A 19,599-nucleotide genomic window follows, 5' to 3' on the forward strand; every position below is an offset into this window, starting at 1 on the left:
TTTACTACAGTTTATAAATTATCACTAAAACTTATAATTAGTGACGTTTATCTATGACGAATTTTTAAATTATCGTTGAAAGTTGAAATCAGCATGCTTGGTTGGAGTTTTTCAAAAACTCTTTTCAGAAAATTCTACTTTCTTATTTTTTATATTTTTTTTGTTTTTATTGAATTTTTTTTAATATTTTAAGCAATTTTTTTTTACTTTTTAGACATACCTAACATAAATATACTTAAAAAGTAAAAAATTTGTGAAATAAACCTTTTAAAAATTCATTAAATACTAAAAATACGAAAAAAATACGAGAATTTCGTACATATTTTGTATTTTTATGTATTTATTAATTTTTTAAAATATTTTTTCACAAATTTTTTACTTTTTAGATACATCTAAGTAAGGTGCATCTAAAAAAGTAAAAAAAATGTTTAAAATTTTAAAAATATTAACTAAAAAAAAATACGAAAACCAAAAAACTCAATTTTCAAAAAAAATTAATCTAAAAAACTCAAACCAAACACACTGAATGATTTTTTTATAACGATTTTTTAAACTGCCGCTAAAATTTATAATTAATAATATTTTTTGTGACAAAATTTTTAAACTATTACTAAAAATTAATAATTAATACCATTTGTTAATAATATTTAATAAAAAATATTATTAATTATTATAAAACCTATTAAATAATAAATTCAACTATTAACACTTACACGGAAATTTCCTTACTTTTAACTCTTGTTTTGCCTTTTTATCGCACTCCTTTGTTCATCATGGGGTCGATTGCCCAATCTACCTGATGATGGAGTACATGAAAGCTTGCTTGATTTGATAATCAAAATCGCTTTATTTAAGCCTAGTCTAGAAACCTTAAATTTCACGAGAAAGTGACAGAAATTGAACAAGAAAAGAGATTTGTGTTGTTTGCATAATTCCAATCAAGTTCCTCCTTCTCAACAATTCGTAAGTCCCCTGTTCTGTTCATACAATACAACTTGCACTGTTAATTTTTTTTATTTTTTATTTTTTATTTTGATCAATTATAATTGAGAAACTTGGATTATTGGTTCGCATCTGATTAGAACTTCAGAGATATGGTGATGTTAACTTTTAGTTTGGTGATTTTTATCAGTTGTTTAACCGGAAAGTTTCCTGATGTATTAAGTTTTGAATATTTATCAATTGCAGCATTTTCATGACGGATGGGATGATGATAAAGAGAAGAAATTTATAGGGTGTTTCCGAAATATTACATGGTATTGCGTAAGTGGTGCCTCAACTAGTAAAAGTTTTTGCCATTTTTGTTAGGTAGTTTTTTTTTTTTTTTTTTTTTCAATCAGTAAACTCTCTAAGCCTGTCCTCCGCCAATTTTGAAATCAACTACCTAACATCGGTTTAACCGGAGTAGGACACTGATTCCACAACGCACACACCATTTAAGTCAAAGAGTGCAGATGCTAGGATTCAATCTCATACCCAAGTCCTGGATGCAGTTTATCCAGCATGTAGAGGGTCATCCTAAGATCACTACACCAAATCCATGGGAGTTGGTCCTGGGGAGTGACACACCATTTAAGTTAGAAAATGTAGGTGCTAGGATTCGATCTCATATCCAAGCCCTGGATACGGTTTGTCCAGCACTTAGAGAGTCATCCAAGGATCACTACACCAAATCCTTGAGAGTTGGTCCTGGGGAGTGTAGAACTTAAAACCTTAGTGTTTATGTTCCAAAGCCTTACCAAAGTGCCGCAATCCCTTGGGTTTTTGGTTAGATAGTTGTTAGTGTGTATTGTATTGGAAAATGCTATGAATCTCAAATAATCTACCAAATTTTCTACCAAACCTCTCACATGACACCCATATGTGAGAGGTTTGGTAAAAAAACGTAGTAGATTATTTGGAATTTCTAGCATAACTCTTTTCAATTATCAAGACCACTACATAGACAATGTGACATTTTACTCTTTTTTTGATAAGTAAGTCATATTATAACTAAAAAAGAAAGATATATAATGAAATTCAATACACATTCTTTATAGGGAGAACAAAAACAAACTACTCTATCAAAAGAAATAAAACTAAGCCTATAGAAGACAAACCCAACACTCACAACGAAAAGGATTCAAAATTTCCTTCTAGCACTCTTCAAGTTATGAAGTTTCGTTTTGAGTTTTCTACTGTTATTCTGATTAAGGCCGAAATGTACGTCATTGAGGCCGTTAATTAGAATCTCTTAACTTCACTTGCTGGTCAAACTGTATATTTTATGTTCGTTGAGTGTCAATCAGGTTGTACATCGTTGGAGCATAAAATGGGCAAAAAGACAGAATTTGGGCAGAGTTGACTTTCCCGCACGTGCGTTGACTTTTCCCGCACGTGCGTTGACTTTTTCTGGGAAAGTCAAACCGACGTTTTAAACCTGTTTGGACGAGATTGGAAGTATAAAAAGGCAAGTAAAAGGCTGGATTAGGGTTCTGAAATTGTTTTGACCTAAAAGGAGAGGCTAAGGTTTGGAAAGAAAGAGAAACAAAAGCTCCAAGATGTCTCCCATGGTGGTTCCTTCTCCATCTACCTCCTCCCACTCCTCCATGAGTGGCTAGTCTCCTTTTCTAGGGTTTTGAAGAAACCCTAGCCATGTAATAGGTTTTTCTTTTCTGATTTTATATTATGTAAAGGTTTGAACCATTGTATGGTGTTTTAGAAATTCTTTATATATAATTTTCATTATCTTTTCAAATATTTGACTTTCTGTGATTGTTGAATATTATCCATACATGAGTTTTCTATTCCTTCACATTCAAGGTATGGGACGAACCATGCTATGAGGAACGAGTCGTATCACTACCCTAGTTTAGAGTGAACGATTCGTATTACTTGAGATGGTTCGTACTCGTACATTGAATGTGATGATCTTCTTGTTAAATGCTTTAAGCTTGTAGTTGTGAAGCATTAATCTGTTCAAACCATAACATAATTAATTTCAATTGGAAACCCTAATTATGTGGTTAGTGGTGAATTCTCTACCCTAGGATTTTTCCCCAATTCAGTAAACCTAAATTCAATTATTCTTGATAATTTAATTCATTAGTTTAATTTATTCGTTATTAAATTAGGTTATAAACAACCAATCTTTTTATCAAAATTAATTTAGGAATTTGACAATTAAATTAGTTTAATTTCACAATAGTCCCTGTGGATCGATACCTGGACTTGCCATTATTCTGATTGTATTTGGTATAGTTTAGTATTTAATTTTGGTGTGTTCAACGACCCATCATATTCTCATTTGTAGTCTCCCCATTCCTACTTGGAGATGGACTCCCTCTATTTTTTAGGCTCTTCATTTGGCACAACAACTCTTGACTTAATTCTCCATTCCCTAACTCTCCCACGTCACACGATTCAAGGACATCAAAGGCATTAGATGTTGAAGGGGCAGAAGACTGCATCTCTCTCTCTCTCTCTATTTATCACTATCGTTAAACTTTGCCCATCATTTCTCCCATTTTTCATCACCACTTCCCATTTAGTCAGAATTTGTATTTTAATCTCCTTGACTCTCCATTCTTGTTTGAAAGAGGGAGGGTTCAAAGTCTTTGGCTTTTGAAGGCACAAATTAATGGTATGACCCAAGTCTTACAAACATCACACCTTTGAGGCTTCCATGGAACCTCAACGAGCACGAAATAATTCTTCTCATATGATCCTGTTGATCAAGCTTACACTTCTCCAAACGTCGTCGCTTTGCCACCTGAAAATACAAACGTGAGCTAACCGGCAGGTGTGTGCCGGAAACCCCTCTGATGCCTAAGTCAGCAACTAGATAATAGACAATAAGCTCTATGTATTCTAGAGTAAGAATTGTTATACCTGTACATAGGTCTAGTCATGAGCTTTTATAGACTTGGCCTGGCCCAATTCTAGTAGGATTCCAACTCTCCTTATAAAAGTCCTCCTAGGAATCACACACCCTACTCACTACCAACTAAGTGAGATGGTTTGTACAATCCTAGTAGGACTTTACTCTCCTTAGTAGTGTCCTCCTAGGAGTCACACTCCTACTCACTACCAACCAAGTGAGATGGTTTTGCACAATCCTAGTAAGACTCTACTCTCCTTAGCAGAGTCCTTCTAGGAGTCTTATCACTGCAAGCCAAGTGAGATGGCTGAACCCCTTACCTCGGTTATACATTCCTGACCGAACTGCCATATCTCGGTCCCCTGTCATTCGGACCGTGTGATCGAAAGCCGATCTATCGAATACCACCCTGCCGAGCTATACACAGCTCGACCCTCGCCATTGATGTTACCTTGGCTTCGTGCTCAACATGGGCGAGCCGTAATGACCATGCTACAGGTTGGTATCTTGTCGAGCTACACCTAGCTCGGCCCATCGCCCTGCCATCATCCCGGTCATAAGGTAAATAGGTCCCAATCCCAGCAACACATCCAATCGTCCTAGTACCTACCTTGGCCCAAAGCCAAAATACAAAATATCTCCTTGACCCATTGCGCGGCCCAACTTCCAAAGAAGACTCGTTCTAGCTTGGCCCAATTTGCTCACAAATTACCCTCTCTATTGCTCCTTAATTCCATCTGCGTAGCATGATTGGGATTATTTTTCCTCCAGCCGAGCTAAGAACACCCCACTTTGCCGAGCTAAAAAATTGTTCGGTTTCACAGCTTGTTCGGCCCCAATAAGCCTTGTCAGTTGCTCAACACGTCTTTCCATTAATTTGGCATGTTTGATATGACGTCATTCCCAGGATACGTGACGTGCCCCCATTATCCTCGTCCTCCTGCTACAACCGTTATGTACCTTTAAAACTTTGAATAGCCAACCCTTCATTTTTGCCTTCAACATTTATATCCTTCAAGTTTGCAATCGCACTAGAAGACGTTCTTTCTGTGTAACCGGGCTAACTGTCATCCCGGCCAAAGAGTGCAAAAGTTTTGTTTGGCCATACCTGCCAACCACCTTTTGCCTAGATCTTGATCTCGGCTAAAGGGTGCAAAAAAGTTTTGTTGGTCATACCTGCCAACTTCCTGCATCCTAAATCCTTATCTCGGCTTAGGTAAGTGTTGGTTTTTTCAGCCAACCACTCTTCAGCCTCGATCCTTATCTCAGCTGAAAAGAGCTAAATGTTGGTCATACCTGCCAACTTCCTGCAGTCTAGATCCTTATCTCGGCTTAGGAAAGTGTTGGTTTTTTCAGCCAACCTCTTCAGCCTAGATCCTGATCTCGGCTGAAGAGAGCTCAAAGTTGGTTATTCCGGCAAACGTTCTTCAGCCAAGATCCTGATCTTGGCTGAAGAGAGCTAAATGTTTGGTTATTCCGGCCAAACTTCTTAATGGCTCCTCAGTCGAGCAAAAACTCTTGTGCAGTCGGTCCTACTTGTCAACCGTGTTAACTCTCGCCAAAGGCTTTTTGTCTGGTATCGCTGTTGTGCCGGACTCTTCCTCGGTGCGCCCCCTATCTTCCTTTACCCGGATGTATTGGTGCACTCTCTCCATTAGGGCTTCCATAGTAAGGGGCGGCGTCATTGTCATTGAATCCCTCAACTTATTGCCAGCTGGCAAACCTCGTTTGTACTGTGCAATAGCTAGGTTTGTAGGGCAATCTTCAATCTGATTAAAAGTCTCCCAATACCGGTTATTGTAAGACCTCAATGTTTCTTTCCCGTCCATGTCTATGGAGAGAAGCTGGTCAATTTCCACTGGTGTCTTGGTGTTCGCTCTGAATCTGGTCACAAATGCCCCCGCTAGTTGCCCCCACGAAGCTATGCTACCTTCTGGCAACCTTTCAAACCACACTAAACCTAGGTCTCCAAGGCTGGAAGAAAACAGGATACACATTAGAGCCTTGTTTCGTCGATACACGGCCATAACCTGGTAAAAGTGGCTCAAGTGTATGTAGGGGTCCGACTTTCCCTCATAAGTAGTAAATTTGGGCTAGTGGAAGCTTGAGGGTAATGGTGCGTTCTCTACTGTAGGAGTCAACGGTAAGCTCTGCAACCTTGCTAACGCTTTGTCTGCTGGTTCATAGGCAAGGTGTGGCTCTGGAATTCTAACCTCGACACTCTCATGTGTTCTAGGAGCCAATCGTTGTAGTACGGAGACTCTACGGGGGTCGCGACCCTAAATGTCTTCTCTCCTTCGAGCCCTTTTAGTCCTCATTCTCTCAAGCCTGGAGTAGCGTGTCCTAGAAGTCTTTGATTGTGTATCGCCTGACCTGAGGCTTCTACTTTCAGTTTGTGATAGTGTGACTTGTTTGTCACGATCTTCTGAGTAGCAAGAGTGTGTGTTGCCTTTGCGCCCCTCTTTTGTTGCCACCCCTTTGCCTTTTATCTATCTCTTCATAGACTCTATGTCAACCGCCATTCTTCTTATTACTTCGTCTTGCTCCCTTATGCGATCTTCGAGAATTTGAGGATCCATCTTCCGCCTCTGTCTATCAGGGCTTTGAGAGCGGTGTGGACTTGAGCCCAGTCTTTCTCTCGCTTCTCTTCACGGATTCCTTCGCGGGGGATCTAATTCCACCATGAGTGGGATAGAAGGTAAACCTTCACGCCTTCCACCCCCTTTTGGGGTTTGCCCATCTATAGCAGATTGCGGAAAATCTTCGTTGTGCGCCATTGATTTCAACTAGAGAGGAAAACTCAATCAAAAGGTTTTGTTCTATGTATAATTCCCACAGACGGCGCCAATTGTACGAGCACGAAATAATTCTTCTCGTATGATCCTGTTAATCAAGCTTGCACTTCTCCAAACGTCGTCGCTTTGCCACCTGAAAATACAAACGTGAGTTAACCGGTGGGTGTGTGCCGGAAACCCCTCCGATGCCTAAGTCAGCAACTAGACAAAAGACAATAAGCTCTATGTATTCTAGAGTAAGAATTATTATACCTGTACATAGGTCTGGTCATGAGCTTTTATAGACTTGGCCTGACCCAATCCTAGTAGGATTCCAACTCTCCTTATAAGAGTCCTCCTAGGAATCACCCACCATACTCACTACCAACTAAGTGAGATGGTTTGTACAATCCTAGTAGGACTTTACTCTCCTTAGTAGTGTCCTCCTAGGAGTCACACTCCTACTCACTACCAACCAAGTGAAATGGTTTTGCACAATCCTAGTAAGACCCTACTCTCCTTAGCAGAGTCTTCCTAGGAGTCTTATCACTGCAAACCAAGTGAGATGGCTAAACCCCTTACCTCGGTTATACATTCCTTACCGAACTGCCTTATCTCGGTCCCCTGTCATTTGAACCGTGTGATCGAAAGCTGATATATCGAATGCCACCGTACCGAGCTATACTGTGACAACCCTCACCACTGTTTACTGATTAACCACTGATTATTACTAAACTGAGACTGATTATAAATAGTCATTGGACTGATTGAAATATTGAACTGATTAATTAAGTGTATCTGTTTAAGTGCATACCTATCTGTTGACTGTTAAAAATTATCTGTTTATGTTGTATGCTTTAAACTGCAAATTGAAGGCCTTATCGGCGGCCGAATCTGAAATTGATTAATGATTTATGATAATTAGAATTAATGTGATTTTATGGCATATTTATTTGAAATGTGCTTTGGTATGATTTAATTAGATTAAATAAGGATAAATTGCAATAGCTGGCTTAATTACCAACATGCCATCCTAGTGGGCCACTACACCAAACATATTGAGACTTGATTACACCTAGACACACATTTGCTCAGCCTTTTTCCTTGCTATAGCCGACTAGAGAGTGATAGGGGAAAGAGCTTGATTTCATCTCATATTTGCTTGGAGACTTGGAGAAATTGTAGGAAGATTGCAAGAATAGAACTTTCATACCTTAAATTGAAGACTTAGGTAAGGAATTCAACCTCTTAATTGTGTCTTTAAGTCGGTTCTTGCATGGTTCATGTCATACTGAAGAGCTAAGTCATGAATTGGTTCTAGCATGTTAAATTGTAGCTCAAATCATGCATGCATGTTGTCATTCTTAAGTTTTGAAGTTATTGTTCATAAGATTGCTTCATGCATGTTCATCTTTTGATCATAGTTCATGATTTTACCATGTTTTGGAAGAAATTGGCTCATTAGAGCATGTAATTAAAGCTTTGAATTGATTTAAACTCATGCATGTCATGTTTGAGTTATGTTCATGAAAATTGGTTTGAAATTGGATCTAATTGAACTACCTTTGGGTTTTGATTTCTCAAATTGATCTTTGAAACATGTTATATTATGAGTTTTGAAGTGTTTTCCAAAAAATTAGCCCAAAAGGATCGAATTTGGTATTTTGAAACTTGTTTTTGAGCTTGAGGTTCAAATCTGGAAATTCCAGATTTTGGACTCACGCTCGAGCGGAGTGACTAGCGCTCGAGCGTGAAATTCGTGCATCCAGCACTTACACTGTTTTACAGTCTGCTCGAGCGGGGTATTGGACGCTCGAGCGAGGACTTGTTTCACACGCTCGAGCAGGTATCGAGCGCCCAATCGAGCGTGATTTTCGCACATCCAGTACTTTTGGCATGTTGTACAGTTCGCTCGAGCGTTATAACTCGCGCTCGAGCGAAGTATTTTGTTTGCCTATACGCTCGAGCGGGTAAACCCACACTTGAGCGAGACTCCTGTTTTCTGAAAATGTTTTTAAAGTGCATCTTTGCATTCTCATTCCATTCTAGGCATTCCTAGGCCTAGTTTAAAGCATCTTAATGGGGATATTTATGTAGAACCACACCGAGTCAAGATAGGGATTAAGTTATTATTTTTCCCAACTGTGTAGCTTAGTGTGTGTTCACTCTGTAACTGTGTAGGGTTGGCATCCGGAGACGTGTACTAGCTTATTTGTAGCCCAGAACTCTGTGAGCAACAATGTTGTAAAGATATGTTCGAAAATGAATATTTTCTGAATAATCAACTGAACTGTTTTCTGAACTGTTTACTGTTAACTGAATGAATGTTTGTCCTCTATTCTGAACTGTATTATGGCATCCTTAGCAACTACTGTTACTGTTACTTCTACTGTTACAGAGATCTCTGTCAGTTCCTATTTTGGAACTTCTGTTTACTGTTATGATGGCCATCATTGACTGTTCGGTCTTTATAGACCTACTGTTTACTGTACTGTTCTGCTATTGGATGTACCACATATGACTGTTATAACTGAATGACTGATATACTGAATCAATCGACTGTTTTCTATATTGAAAGGATATTCATTCTTAACCTCTTTACTCATTATGTTATTCACTGGGCTTTAGCTCACTGCTTATATATATATATATATGTAGGTGTTCAGGCACCAGACCGGAGCTAGGAGCGTGGGTTAGACTCCCTTTAGTCAAAGCCAACCATTGTGCCTCACTGCAGGTTCCGAGCCTGTCAAGCTAGGGCTTTTGGGGTGTTTTAGTCTTTCCCCTTTTTGTTTATGTTCTGTATATACTGAATGTTTTTGTACTGTACTATTTTAAATAGGGATTAAGTCCCGGTCCTAGACGATTGTATATATTGTACATATTGTATATATTTCCGATTTGCTGGGCAGAAGTTGGAGATGGGCCATTGCTTGGGCCCGAGATTGTACATGAAACGATTGTGAAAGTAAAACTGATCCAACAGAGACTGAAAACTGCACAGAGCCGACAGAAAAGTTATGCGGATGTCAGAAGGCGAGACAGAGAATATGAAGTAGGTGATCACGTTTTTGTAAAAGTGACACCGATGAAGGGCTAGACTCGTTTTGGAGTTAAAGGCAAGTTAGCGCCGCGATATGTCGGACCATACGAGATTATTGAGAAAATCAATCCGGTGGCGTATCAAGTAGCGCTTCCTCCTAAAATGGAGCATATGCATAACGTCTTCCATATTTCTACGTTGAGGGAATACCTTCGGGATGCCTTCCATGTGATTGAGCCTACCCGTGTAGTGCTAAGTGATGACTACACTTACAAAGAGCGGCTCATTCAGATTGTAAACAGACGGATCAAGAAGTTGAGAAACAAAGAGATTCCGTTAGTGAAAGTTGACTGGCAAAACCATGGTGGCGTGTATGCCACTTGGGAAAGGGAAGATGACATAGCCAAGACATATCCTGAATTGTTCCCACTAAATCCTATTTTCTTCCAGAACGAAGGTAATTCGAGTTTGAAGGACCAAACTCTTTATAAGGAAGGGAGACTGTGACAACCCTCACCACTGTTGACTGATTAACCATTAATTATTGCTAAACTGAGACTGATTATAAATAGTCATTGAACTGATTGAAATACTGAACTGATTGATTAAGTGTATCTGTTTAAGTGCATACCTATCTGTTGACTGTTAAAAATTATCTGCTTATGTTGTATGCTTTAAACTGCAAATTAAAGGCCTTATCAGCGGCCGAATCTGAAATTGATTGATGATTTATGATAATTAGAATTAATGTGATTTTATGGCATATTTATTTGAAATGTGATTTGGTATGATTTAATTAGATTAAATAAGGATAAATTGCAATAGCTGGCTTAATTACCAACATGCCATCCTAGTGGGCCACTACACCAAACATATTGAGACTTGATTACACCTAGACACACATTTGCTCAGCCTTTTTCCTTGCTATAGCCGACTAGAGAGAGTGATAGGGGAGAGAGCTTGATTTCATCTCATATTTGCTTGGAGACTTGGAGAAATTGTAGGAAGATTGTAAGAATAGAACTTCCTTACCTTAAATTGAAGGCTTAGGTAAGGTATTCAACCTCTTAATTGTGTCTTTAAGTTGGTTCTTGCATGGTTCATGTCATATTGAAGAGCTAAGTCATGAATTGGTTCTAGCATGTTGTCATTCTTGAGTTTTGAAGTTATTGTTCATGAGATTGCTTCATGCATGTTCATCTTTTGATCATAGTTCATGATTTTACCATGTTTTGGAAGAAATTGGCTCATTAGAGCATGTAATTGAAGCTTTGAATTGATTTAAACTCATGCATGTCATGTTTGAGTTATGTTCATGAAAATTGGTTTGAAATTGGATCTAATTGAACTACCTTTGGGTTTTGATTTCTCAAATTGATCTTTGAAACATGTTATATTATGAGTTTTGAAGTGTTTTCCAAAAAATTAGCCCAAAAGGATCGAATTTAGTATTTTGAAACTTGTTTTTGAGCTTGAGGTTCAAATCTGGAAATTCCAGATTTTGGACTCACGCTCGAGCGGAGTGACTAGCGCTCGAGCGTGAAATTCGTGCATCCAGCACTTTACACTGTTTTACAGTTTGCTCGAGCGGTGCATTGGACGCTCAAGCGAGGACTTGTTTCACACGCTCGAGCGGGTATCGAGCGCCCAATCGAGCGTGATTTTCGCACATCCAGTACTTTTGGTATGTTTTACAGTCCACTCGAGCGTTATAACTCGCGCTCGAGCAGAGTATTTTGTTTGCCTGTACGCTTGAGCGGGTAAACCCATGCTCGAGCGAGACCTCTGTTTTCTGAAAATAGTTTTAAAGTGCATCTTTGCATTCTCATTCCATTCTAGGCATTCATAGCCCTAGTTTAAAGCATCTTAATGGGGATATTGATGTAGAACCACACCGAGTCAAGATAGGGATTAAGTTATTATTTTTCCCAACTGTGTAGCCTAGTGTGTGTTCACTCTGTAACTGTGTAGGGATGGCATCCGGAGACGCGTACTAACTTATCTGTAGCCCAGAACTCTGTGAGTAACAATATTGTAAAGATATGTTCGAAAATGAATATTTTTTGAATGATCAACTGAACTGTTTTCTGAACTGTTTACTGTTAACTGAATGAATATTTGTCCTGTATTCTGAACTGTATTGTGGCATCCTTAGCAACTACTGTTACTGTTGCTACTACTGTTACAGAGATCTCTGTTAGTTCCTATTTTGGAACTTCTGTTTACTGTTATGATGGCCATCATTGACTGTTCGGTCTTTATAGACCTACTGTTTACTGTACTGTTCTGCTTTTGGATGTACCACATATGACTGTTATGACTGAATGACTGATATACTGAATCAATCGACTGTTTTCTATACTGAAAGGACATTCATTCTTAACCTCTTTATGCATTATGTTATTCACTGGGCTTTAACTCACTGCTTGTATATATATATATATATATATATATGTAGGTGTTCAGGCACCAGACCGGAGCTAGGAGCGTGGGTTAGACTCCCTTTTGTCAAAGCCAACCATTGTGCCTCACTGCGAGGTTCCGAGCCTGTCAAGCTAGGGCTTTTGGGGTGTTTTAGTTTTTCCCTTTTTTGTTTATGTTCTGTATATACTGAATGTTTTTGTACTGTACTGTTTTAAACAGGGATTAAGTCCCTATCCTGGATGATTGTATATATTGTACATACTGTTTTGGTACTGCTTGTATATATGTATATGATATGAAAGGTTTTTTTGCATACAGACTGTCACAGCTCATTGGACATTGTTTAATTACTGATTTGGCTTCTGCTAGCCCCTGTACTCTGTATTACTGTATTACTGTTAAGCAGGCCTTCGGTAATCTCGGATTACTGGCCGGTTACGGTACTAAACCCATAGGGGCGGGTTTGGGTCGTGACATATACACAGGTCGGCCCTCGCCATTGATGTTATCTCAGCTCCGGGCTCAACATGGGCAAACCGTGATGACCATGCTACAGGTTGGTATCCTGCCTAGCTACACCTAGCTCGGCCCATCGCCCTACCATCATCCCAGTCAGAAGATAAATAGGTCCCAATCCCAGCAACACATCCAACCGTCCTGGTACCTACCTTGGCCCAAAGTCGAAATACAAAATATCTCCTTGGCTCATTGCGCGGCCCAACTTCCAAAGAAGACTCGTCCTAGCTCGGCCCAATTTGCTCACAAATTACCCTCTAAAATGGTATGACCCAAGTCTTACAAACATCACACCTTTGAGGCTTCCATAGAACCTCAACTTGAATATCATACGGGTCACCAAAACCAAGATTTATTTTGAAAGATTTATGGATATCTTTATTTGTTGGCATTTCAATACATATTCTCGCAAACATAAGTTTGCTTCTCTTGAAAGTAGGCTCATCCAAATAAAGAGAAGTTCCCATGATGCTAGCAATGTAACCCAAACTCTCTTTAGTCCAAAGCTCTAAAGGAACATTATACAACTTCACTCACAACGACACACTTAAAAATTCACACTTTGTTAATTTTAGTCCTGATTGCCATTTTTTTAACAATAATCAATCTAATCCTAACGTAATAGTGGCCTTCTTTCAAAATTTTGTCCATGACCTCTTCACTATTTACTTTAAAAATAAAAAAGCCAATATCAATAGAGACAATATCCACAAGCAAATTTCTCCAAAATTTCTCTGCCAAGTTTTCATATAATGAAAAGAGAATCTTTTATCAATGAAATATCCAAGGCATTTTTCTAATGAGAAAAGCCTTTTTTTGAGATCTCAACAGGTATATTGTATATGCCATCTATTAGGTTCTCAATCTTATAGGCACCTATTTTATATTTCAATTTTGACACCTTATTAATCTCTTCTTTAACTAAAGAGCTCCAAGCTTATAGAGGCTTACTTGATATAGCAGGTGTATCACTATGGCATTCACCCTTGCTAGATTGTGTGTCTTCCATATGCAGTTCAACCGAATCCTCATTTCCACGAGTTCGCACATTTTCATCACTCTTCCGTTGCTTGGTGCCCATTACTTTTCTTTTTTGATTAGCACTGAGTAAGCCAAGTTTATTTGACATTATTATTTCATTTGCCACCAGTGAGGACACAATGGCCAATTTTGGCCATTGCTCAAGATCAGTTAGCACTCTATTTGGTGCGTTCCATGCATTAGGTGTTTGATGCTACTTTGATAATTGCTCAATTGAGGCTTGCATTTCTGTGGTGTACCAAGATTTCCACAAAAACATAGAGCAACACAATCACACTCGATTGAGCTATCCTTTGATTCTACATCCCTTAATCCCCTCTTGTTTTCATTTGAGAGCCCTTGCCATGGTCCCACAAAATCTCCATATAAAAGAGATTTGGGGGTCCTCAGATGCGTGTAGACCGGCAAGAGAGTACATTATGCATCTCATTGGTAGATAGTTAAGCATCAACCTGATTATCAAACTCCTTCAAGGATACCTTGGTTGATTTGCACTCGACAGATTTGTTTTTTGATTTACTCTTGCGCTATGTTTAGATTGAGTGATTTGAAGAGAAAAGAAAAGAAATGGAGAGATATGGACTTCTCTTATTTGTTTAGATAACTTAAGTGGAAAGAAATTGGGAGAAATAAAGAGAAACGAAGAGAAACTCATTTCTTTTATAATCCTCATTTTCAATCTTCCCAAATGTGAAGAGATTCGGAGAGAAAAAAAACCAATAATATTTTTATAATACCAATTTTGTCCTTGTAAAAATAAAAGAAATAAAATGATTGAAAATATAAACAGATTATTTTGATAATATAATATAAAATAATTTTTTTTTTCTTATGAAATCTAACCAAACAAGAAGGAAAAAAAAATTATAATCATTTTTTTTCTTTTATTTCTTACTTATCCAAACAAAAAAGAGTAAATCACAATCATTTTTTTTTCCCCTCTTATAACTTAAATAATCTTTTCTTTCCTCTACTAAAACATACCCCCCCCCCCCCCCCTTCCCTTCCCTTCCCTTCCCTTCCCCCCAAAAAAAAAACGTCTTATGGCAGGTCAGTATTGAGGCATTTTGTCGAACAGGTCGAGGGCGAGTCAGGACCAGCAAACAAAGCTCTCACAGCTGCGAAGACGCTACCGGAGCTCTTTCACCTAGGCAAACCAGTGACTGAGTCGGCATTGATGATCTCTCTGTTGATGGGACCGAAAATTTCTTTCCGGCAACGGAGGACGAGCAGCAAACAGCCGGCGGCGGAAAGCGAGCGCGGAGGAGCAGTTGGTGACGACCACTTGCAGCAGCTTGTGAGCTTGTCTAATGCCTTCTCACTTTAAATTCAAATGACCTCTTTCTTTCCTCTCTCTTTCAAAAGCTTCGAGTACGGATGATGAACGTAGCAATCAAAACCCTTCCTAGATGAAAACCCAGAGAAAAGAGGCATAAATTTCTTCAGTTTAAGCTCAAAGATATAAACTTTTGTGCGAGACGATGATCCTCTTATGATAGTGGGGCTGTTTGGTGCAGTTTCTATGCGCTGATTATAAATTATTTTAATTTAAGAGTCCGTGTTAAATTATTTAATGTAATTTCTGTTCATAAATTATTTTAATTTAAAAATTTCTATTATACTGTTTAGTATAACTGTTCACATCTTATTATTTAGAAATAACTTCAATCAGTCGAAAAAATATCATAGAGGGGAAATAAATGAATAAATAAATGCCTTTAAAAACCAAGGAGACAAAGGGAGACAATAAAGTGCATCTCCAACCCATCCTTCAAATCTTCAAATTTCAAAGATAAGGCACTCCAACCCATCCTCTAAAGCTCTCTCTATTTGAGTGGAATTAACTCTACTCAAATAGCAAAGCCTCTCTCACTTAGAATTCCAAAGAATCAAAATTGCTAGTCAATGGAAGATATTAGCAACTACACTAAGGTTTGCGTTACAGGAGGCTCTGGGTATATCGGTTCTTGGCTTGTTAAGAAGCTATTACAGAAAGGCTATATGGTCCATGCAACACTGAGGAACTTAGGTCTGTCTCTCTCTCTCCCTCTGCTCTGTATCTGTATCTGTATCTGTTTTGTGTGTGTGGCTGTAAACCTTAAATATTTTTTCAATGGTTTTATGTTGCAGATGAAAAATCCAAAGTAGACCTTCTTAGGTCCCTTCCTTATGCAGACACCAGATTAGTACTATTCCAAGCTGACATATACAATCCCACTGAATTTGAACCAGCAATTAGAGGCTGCCAATATGTTTTTCATGTGGCTACCCCCTTGCAGCACAATTCCCAGAGCTCTCAGGTCTGATTCATGATTTTCTCTTCTTGTCTCTCAAATATATATATATAAATTTCAATGAAGTTGAAAATTAATTATGATTCAACAGTACAAGGGTACAACTGAAGCAGCCATTGCCAGTGTGAGGAGCATAGCCGATTCTTGTGTTAGATCACAAACTGTTAAGCGGCTCATCTATACTGCTACTGTAATGTCAACATCGCCATTGAAAGAAGATGGGTCTGGCTATAAACCCTCCTTCAATGAATCCTGTTGGACTCCTCTAAACCTCTCATATACTTTCAGCAATGATGCTTTCCTGGTATGTTGTTTCACTGTTTTGGTTCATACTCCAAATCAATCATTGAATTCAAAGTTTATTTATTTATTTACATATTTTTCTGAGTAGGCATATATTAAATCAAAGACATTAGCAGAGAAAGAAGTGTTGAGCTACAATGAAAAAGAAAATGGAAATTTAGAAGTGGTGAGCCTGGCTTGTGCACTGGTGGGAGGAGGCACTCTTCTTTCCTACTTTACTGTTGGTGCTAGTTTAGCTGTAATCATATCACAGGTTACTGGCAATCTATCTTACTTTAGCGGCTTAAAATGTCTCCAAGATCTTTTGGGTTCAATTCCGCTAGTACACATTGATGATGTTTGTGAAGCGCACATATTCTGTATGGAGAAACAGTCACTGAGAGGTAGATTCTTATGCTCTGTTGTGGATCCAACTATACAAGAGATGGCAAATTACTACCAAGAAAATTATCCCCAACTCAAGATATCACTAGAGTAAGAGATTCTATTGAACTTTACTAGATTGTGTTTCAAAAATCTATTCCTGCTTATAACATAAATTTCAAGCTTGGATGAGTTAAATTCAAATTGATGAGAGAGTTCATTGTCAGCAATCTAACAATATAAGTTCATTTCTAGGCTCATGCGAGGACCAGAGAGAGGAAGCAGCTGTGATTCTACAAAGCTGATGGAAATTGGTTTTCAGTACAAATATGATATGAAGAAGATAATGGATGACAGTGTGGATAGCGGAATAAGACTAGGAGTTCTGTCGCTCGACTAAATTGATTGGTTACTTTCCTAGCATATTACCTGTCTTTGTTCTGCACACTTTTTCTGTATCCATAAATTTTCCCAAAAAAATACAGTGGAAACCATGAACCCATGCTTTTTGGTTCAATAATACAGCTATGACCAACAACAGTCTCACTTAGTTGCTTGTTATCAGATTTGTGAAATTCTTCAATTACTCTTTGATCACCCCAGCAACATACGGTTTTGTTGCTCCAAAATCTTTTATTTTCAGTAATTCAAAGGTAAAAAATTGTACTGGACTATTTGAATGTAGCAAAGGCATATGATCAAGTATATTTGCAGATTGTTGTGACAAATGATATATGTTATGCTGGATACACTGCCCGCAAATTAGGTGTGAATTGAAGCTCTGTTTACAACCCAGTTTCCTGCAGAGGTTACTAGTTTTGTATGTGCTTGTTTATGGGGATGTAAACAAGCCAAGTAATGTGGTTTCCAAGATAGGTTTGAAAATTTAAAAAGATCTTTAAAGAAGTGTTCAAAGTTAGTTTTTAACTTTCGGGCCAATCTCAAATGAGTTTCAATAACATGTCACATGGCGACATCTTAGACCCACGTTGCCCTACTTAAAATTACATCCCCATACTTACGTCTGAGACATTTCGATATATGTTTTCAATGGACATTGCTAGCAAGACCAAAAGTACAATAATTTGCAAGTTCAGATATGAATACAAAATTCGTTTGTTATACCATATTCAACTTCAATTTCTAGGCAGGAACTTAGAAACTCATAGATTCTAATTTGTACAATCATGCTTTCTCTCACATTTGCTTTATTGGTTTCTCACAAACGTTGTAATTAATTAATAGAAATATCCAGGGGTATCAAATGGGAAATTTGGATCTAGATCAACAACAGAGTCGATTGAGAAACCCAGGTCCAAAATTGGAGAATTGGTAACTGAATTGTTGGTTGAGATGATTTCAGTGAGTTCAGAACCTGAATGTTGCAAATCATGAAACACTCCAAAGTTGTTCATCATCTGGTATGGAGAAAAACTGTCTTGGTACTCGTCATGAACATGTTTTGAAATTGGGAAATTTTGGTTTTGGTTTTGGCTCTTCATCCATTCAAATGATGTGGAAGGAGAAGTGAGAGGAGAAGTCATGTCTTTAGTGTCCAAGTCGTGAGTATTGACTGTTAAGCTTGTTCTAAAGTGCATGTTATTGGGTGGTTGGTGGTGGTTGTTTTGCTTGTCTAGTGATGCTGGTGGTGGTGGTGCTGGTGGAGCTGTATGGGGGGTCTGGTTGCATTCGTGCCTCCCTTTGTATATGATCTCAAATACGGTGGGGTCGTCATCGGATCGTTGCACTTGCTTTGTAGCCCAACAGTTTTGACTGTTCCGATTTGTGCATCTGTAATAGCTTCTGCAAACATAAAAAACAAGTAATTAGCTTCTTTCTTTTTTTTCTTTTTTTTTAAAATGTGTCACTTTTGTGCTTGTTACAGTTTATAAGACAAAAATAACTTAAATAAGCTGATTATTGAGAAGTACAGACTGAGGTGTTTTTAGCTTATGATTTCTGATTATTAGTTTTCGACTTGTTAATTCACCTGGGATATTTGGTGCCCAGAATGTCTTTCTGCCCATATTTTCTCCAACTATAGCCATCATCAATGGGCCCTTCAAATCCATTCTCTGAGCTAATCCTCACTTGATCAGTCCATGTGGGCAATACCTTTCTGCAACAACCACCAATTCAAGTATTATTAGCTAAAGCCTTACAATAGTCAAAATTGACCCAATATATATATATATATATATATAAACACTTTTGAGATTTTATAATATAGGAATCCACACACACACCTCTTCTTGGAGACAACATTCTGGTCCTGGTGATGATCCTTAAACCCCCCACCATTACAGTCCTCGCTCCGAGGACTTCCATCACCAGAAATAGAAGACTCAGTCATGCCAGTGGTCGGTGCCGATGACTTGAGAATCAACAGAGACTTCTCATAAGAAGATAGAATCCTCTGTAGTAAAAGTTGTCGGTTTTCGGCAGAGGATGCTGAATTCAGATGAAATCTTAGTTGCTTGGCTATCTCCATCCCTTGTGTCAGCTCATTGATCAGTGACTTCTGCTCCAATTTCAAACCACTGTCCATTGTACACATATTAGTAGGCTTTCCAATTTGCAGAAAAAGAAGAAGACAAAAGGAGTGTGGAAGACGCAGAAAATGGTAAGTAAGAGTTGGATAGATTGCAGAAGTGGGAATTGGAAATGGGTGGGAATTGAGATGGAAAAGTGTGGTTTTCACTCATGTGATGTTGAAAGTAGAGGTATGTGAAGCTGAGGAAGAAGAGAGTGAAAGGGTTTGAATTTAAAGAGAGAGGCATTTGGTAGAAGGGAAGTGTAGGACTGTGGAAAGGGAGTGAGAGAGAGTTGAAGTTTGACTGAGAAAACGAGTTTTTTTAATTTTCTATTTCAGCATAGACTGGTCTTTGGTCATAGGAGAAGAAGTGGAGTGGAGATGATTAGTATGGATAGATGAAGGTCCAAATGCTGACCAATTCAAATTCCACAGAAGGTTCAAAAACT

General features: G+C 38.3%; 2 protein-coding genes across 5 annotated transcripts; one reads left to right on the forward strand and one right to left on the reverse strand.

Annotated features, from left to right (window-relative positions):
- The first annotated feature begins 605 nt into the window (after positions 1-605).
- Positions 606-17,345, forward strand: LOC114287753 (NADPH HC-toxin reductase 1). 4 transcript variants are annotated; one of them, XM_028231203.2, is made up of 6 exons: positions 606-963; positions 15,603-15,686; positions 15,788-15,957; positions 16,043-16,255; positions 16,343-16,728; positions 16,873-17,345. In XM_028231203.2, exons 2-6 carry the CDS (start codon positions 15,659-15,661, stop codon positions 17,015-17,017), a joined length of 942 nt encoding a protein of 313 aa, XP_028087004.2. In that variant the 5' UTR covers positions 606-963; positions 15,603-15,658; the 3' UTR covers positions 17,018-17,345. The 4 variants fall into 4 exon arrangements, with proteins under 4 accessions (XP_028087004.2, XP_028087000.2, XP_028087005.2 ...); XM_028231202.2 differs by lacking the exon at positions 606-963 and adding an exon at positions 14,680-14,954; XM_028231199.2 differs by lacking the exon at positions 606-963 and having other exon boundaries at positions 12,586-15,686.
- Positions 17,346-17,717: 372 nt separating this feature from the next.
- On the reverse strand, positions 17,718-19,410 carry LOC114287755 (putative WRKY transcription factor 41). Its single transcript, XM_028231205.2, has 3 exons — positions 18,864-19,410; positions 18,608-18,736; positions 17,718-18,420 (listed from the first exon to the last, which is right to left on the reverse strand). The coding sequence occupies exons 1-3, from the start codon at positions 19,172-19,174 to the stop codon at positions 17,856-17,858; spliced, it is 1,005 nt and encodes a 334-aa protein (XP_028087006.2). The 5' UTR covers positions 19,175-19,410; the 3' UTR covers positions 17,718-17,855.
- Between the last annotated feature and the right edge of the window lie 189 nt (positions 19,411-19,599).

Source organism: Camellia sinensis, chromosome 13, assembly GCF_055761805.1.
Source record: "Camellia sinensis isolate YWXY chromosome 13, ASM5576180v1, whole genome shotgun sequence".
Classification (NCBI taxonomy): domain Eukaryota; kingdom Viridiplantae; phylum Streptophyta; class Magnoliopsida; order Ericales; family Theaceae; genus Camellia; species Camellia sinensis.

Bases quoted from the DNA above. Each gene is read 5' to 3' on its own strand.
- LOC114287755 (XM_028231205.2), bottom strand. From the start codon at position 19,174: ATGTGTACAATGGACAGTGGTTTGAAATTGGAGCAGAAGTCACTGATC. The intron at 18,737-18,863 runs GTGTGTGTGTGG...TGGTTGTTGCAG, and splicing joins AATGTTGTCTCCAAGAAGAG to AAAGGTATTGCCCACATGGA. The intron at 18,421-18,607 runs GTGAATTAACAA...TTATGTTTGCAG, and splicing joins CTGGGCACCAAATATCCCAG to AAGCTATTACAGATGCACAA.
- LOC114287753 (XM_028231199.2), top strand. From the start codon at position 15,563: ATGGAAGATATTAGCAACTACACTAAGGTTTGCGTTACAGGAGGCTCT. The intron at 15,958-16,042 runs GTCTGATTCATG...ATGATTCAACAG, and splicing joins ACAATTCCCAGAGCTCTCAG to TACAAGGGTACAACTGAAGC. The intron at 16,729-16,872 runs GTAAGAGATTCT...GTTCATTTCTAG, and splicing joins CAACTCAAGATATCACTAGA to GCTCATGCGAGGACCAGAGA.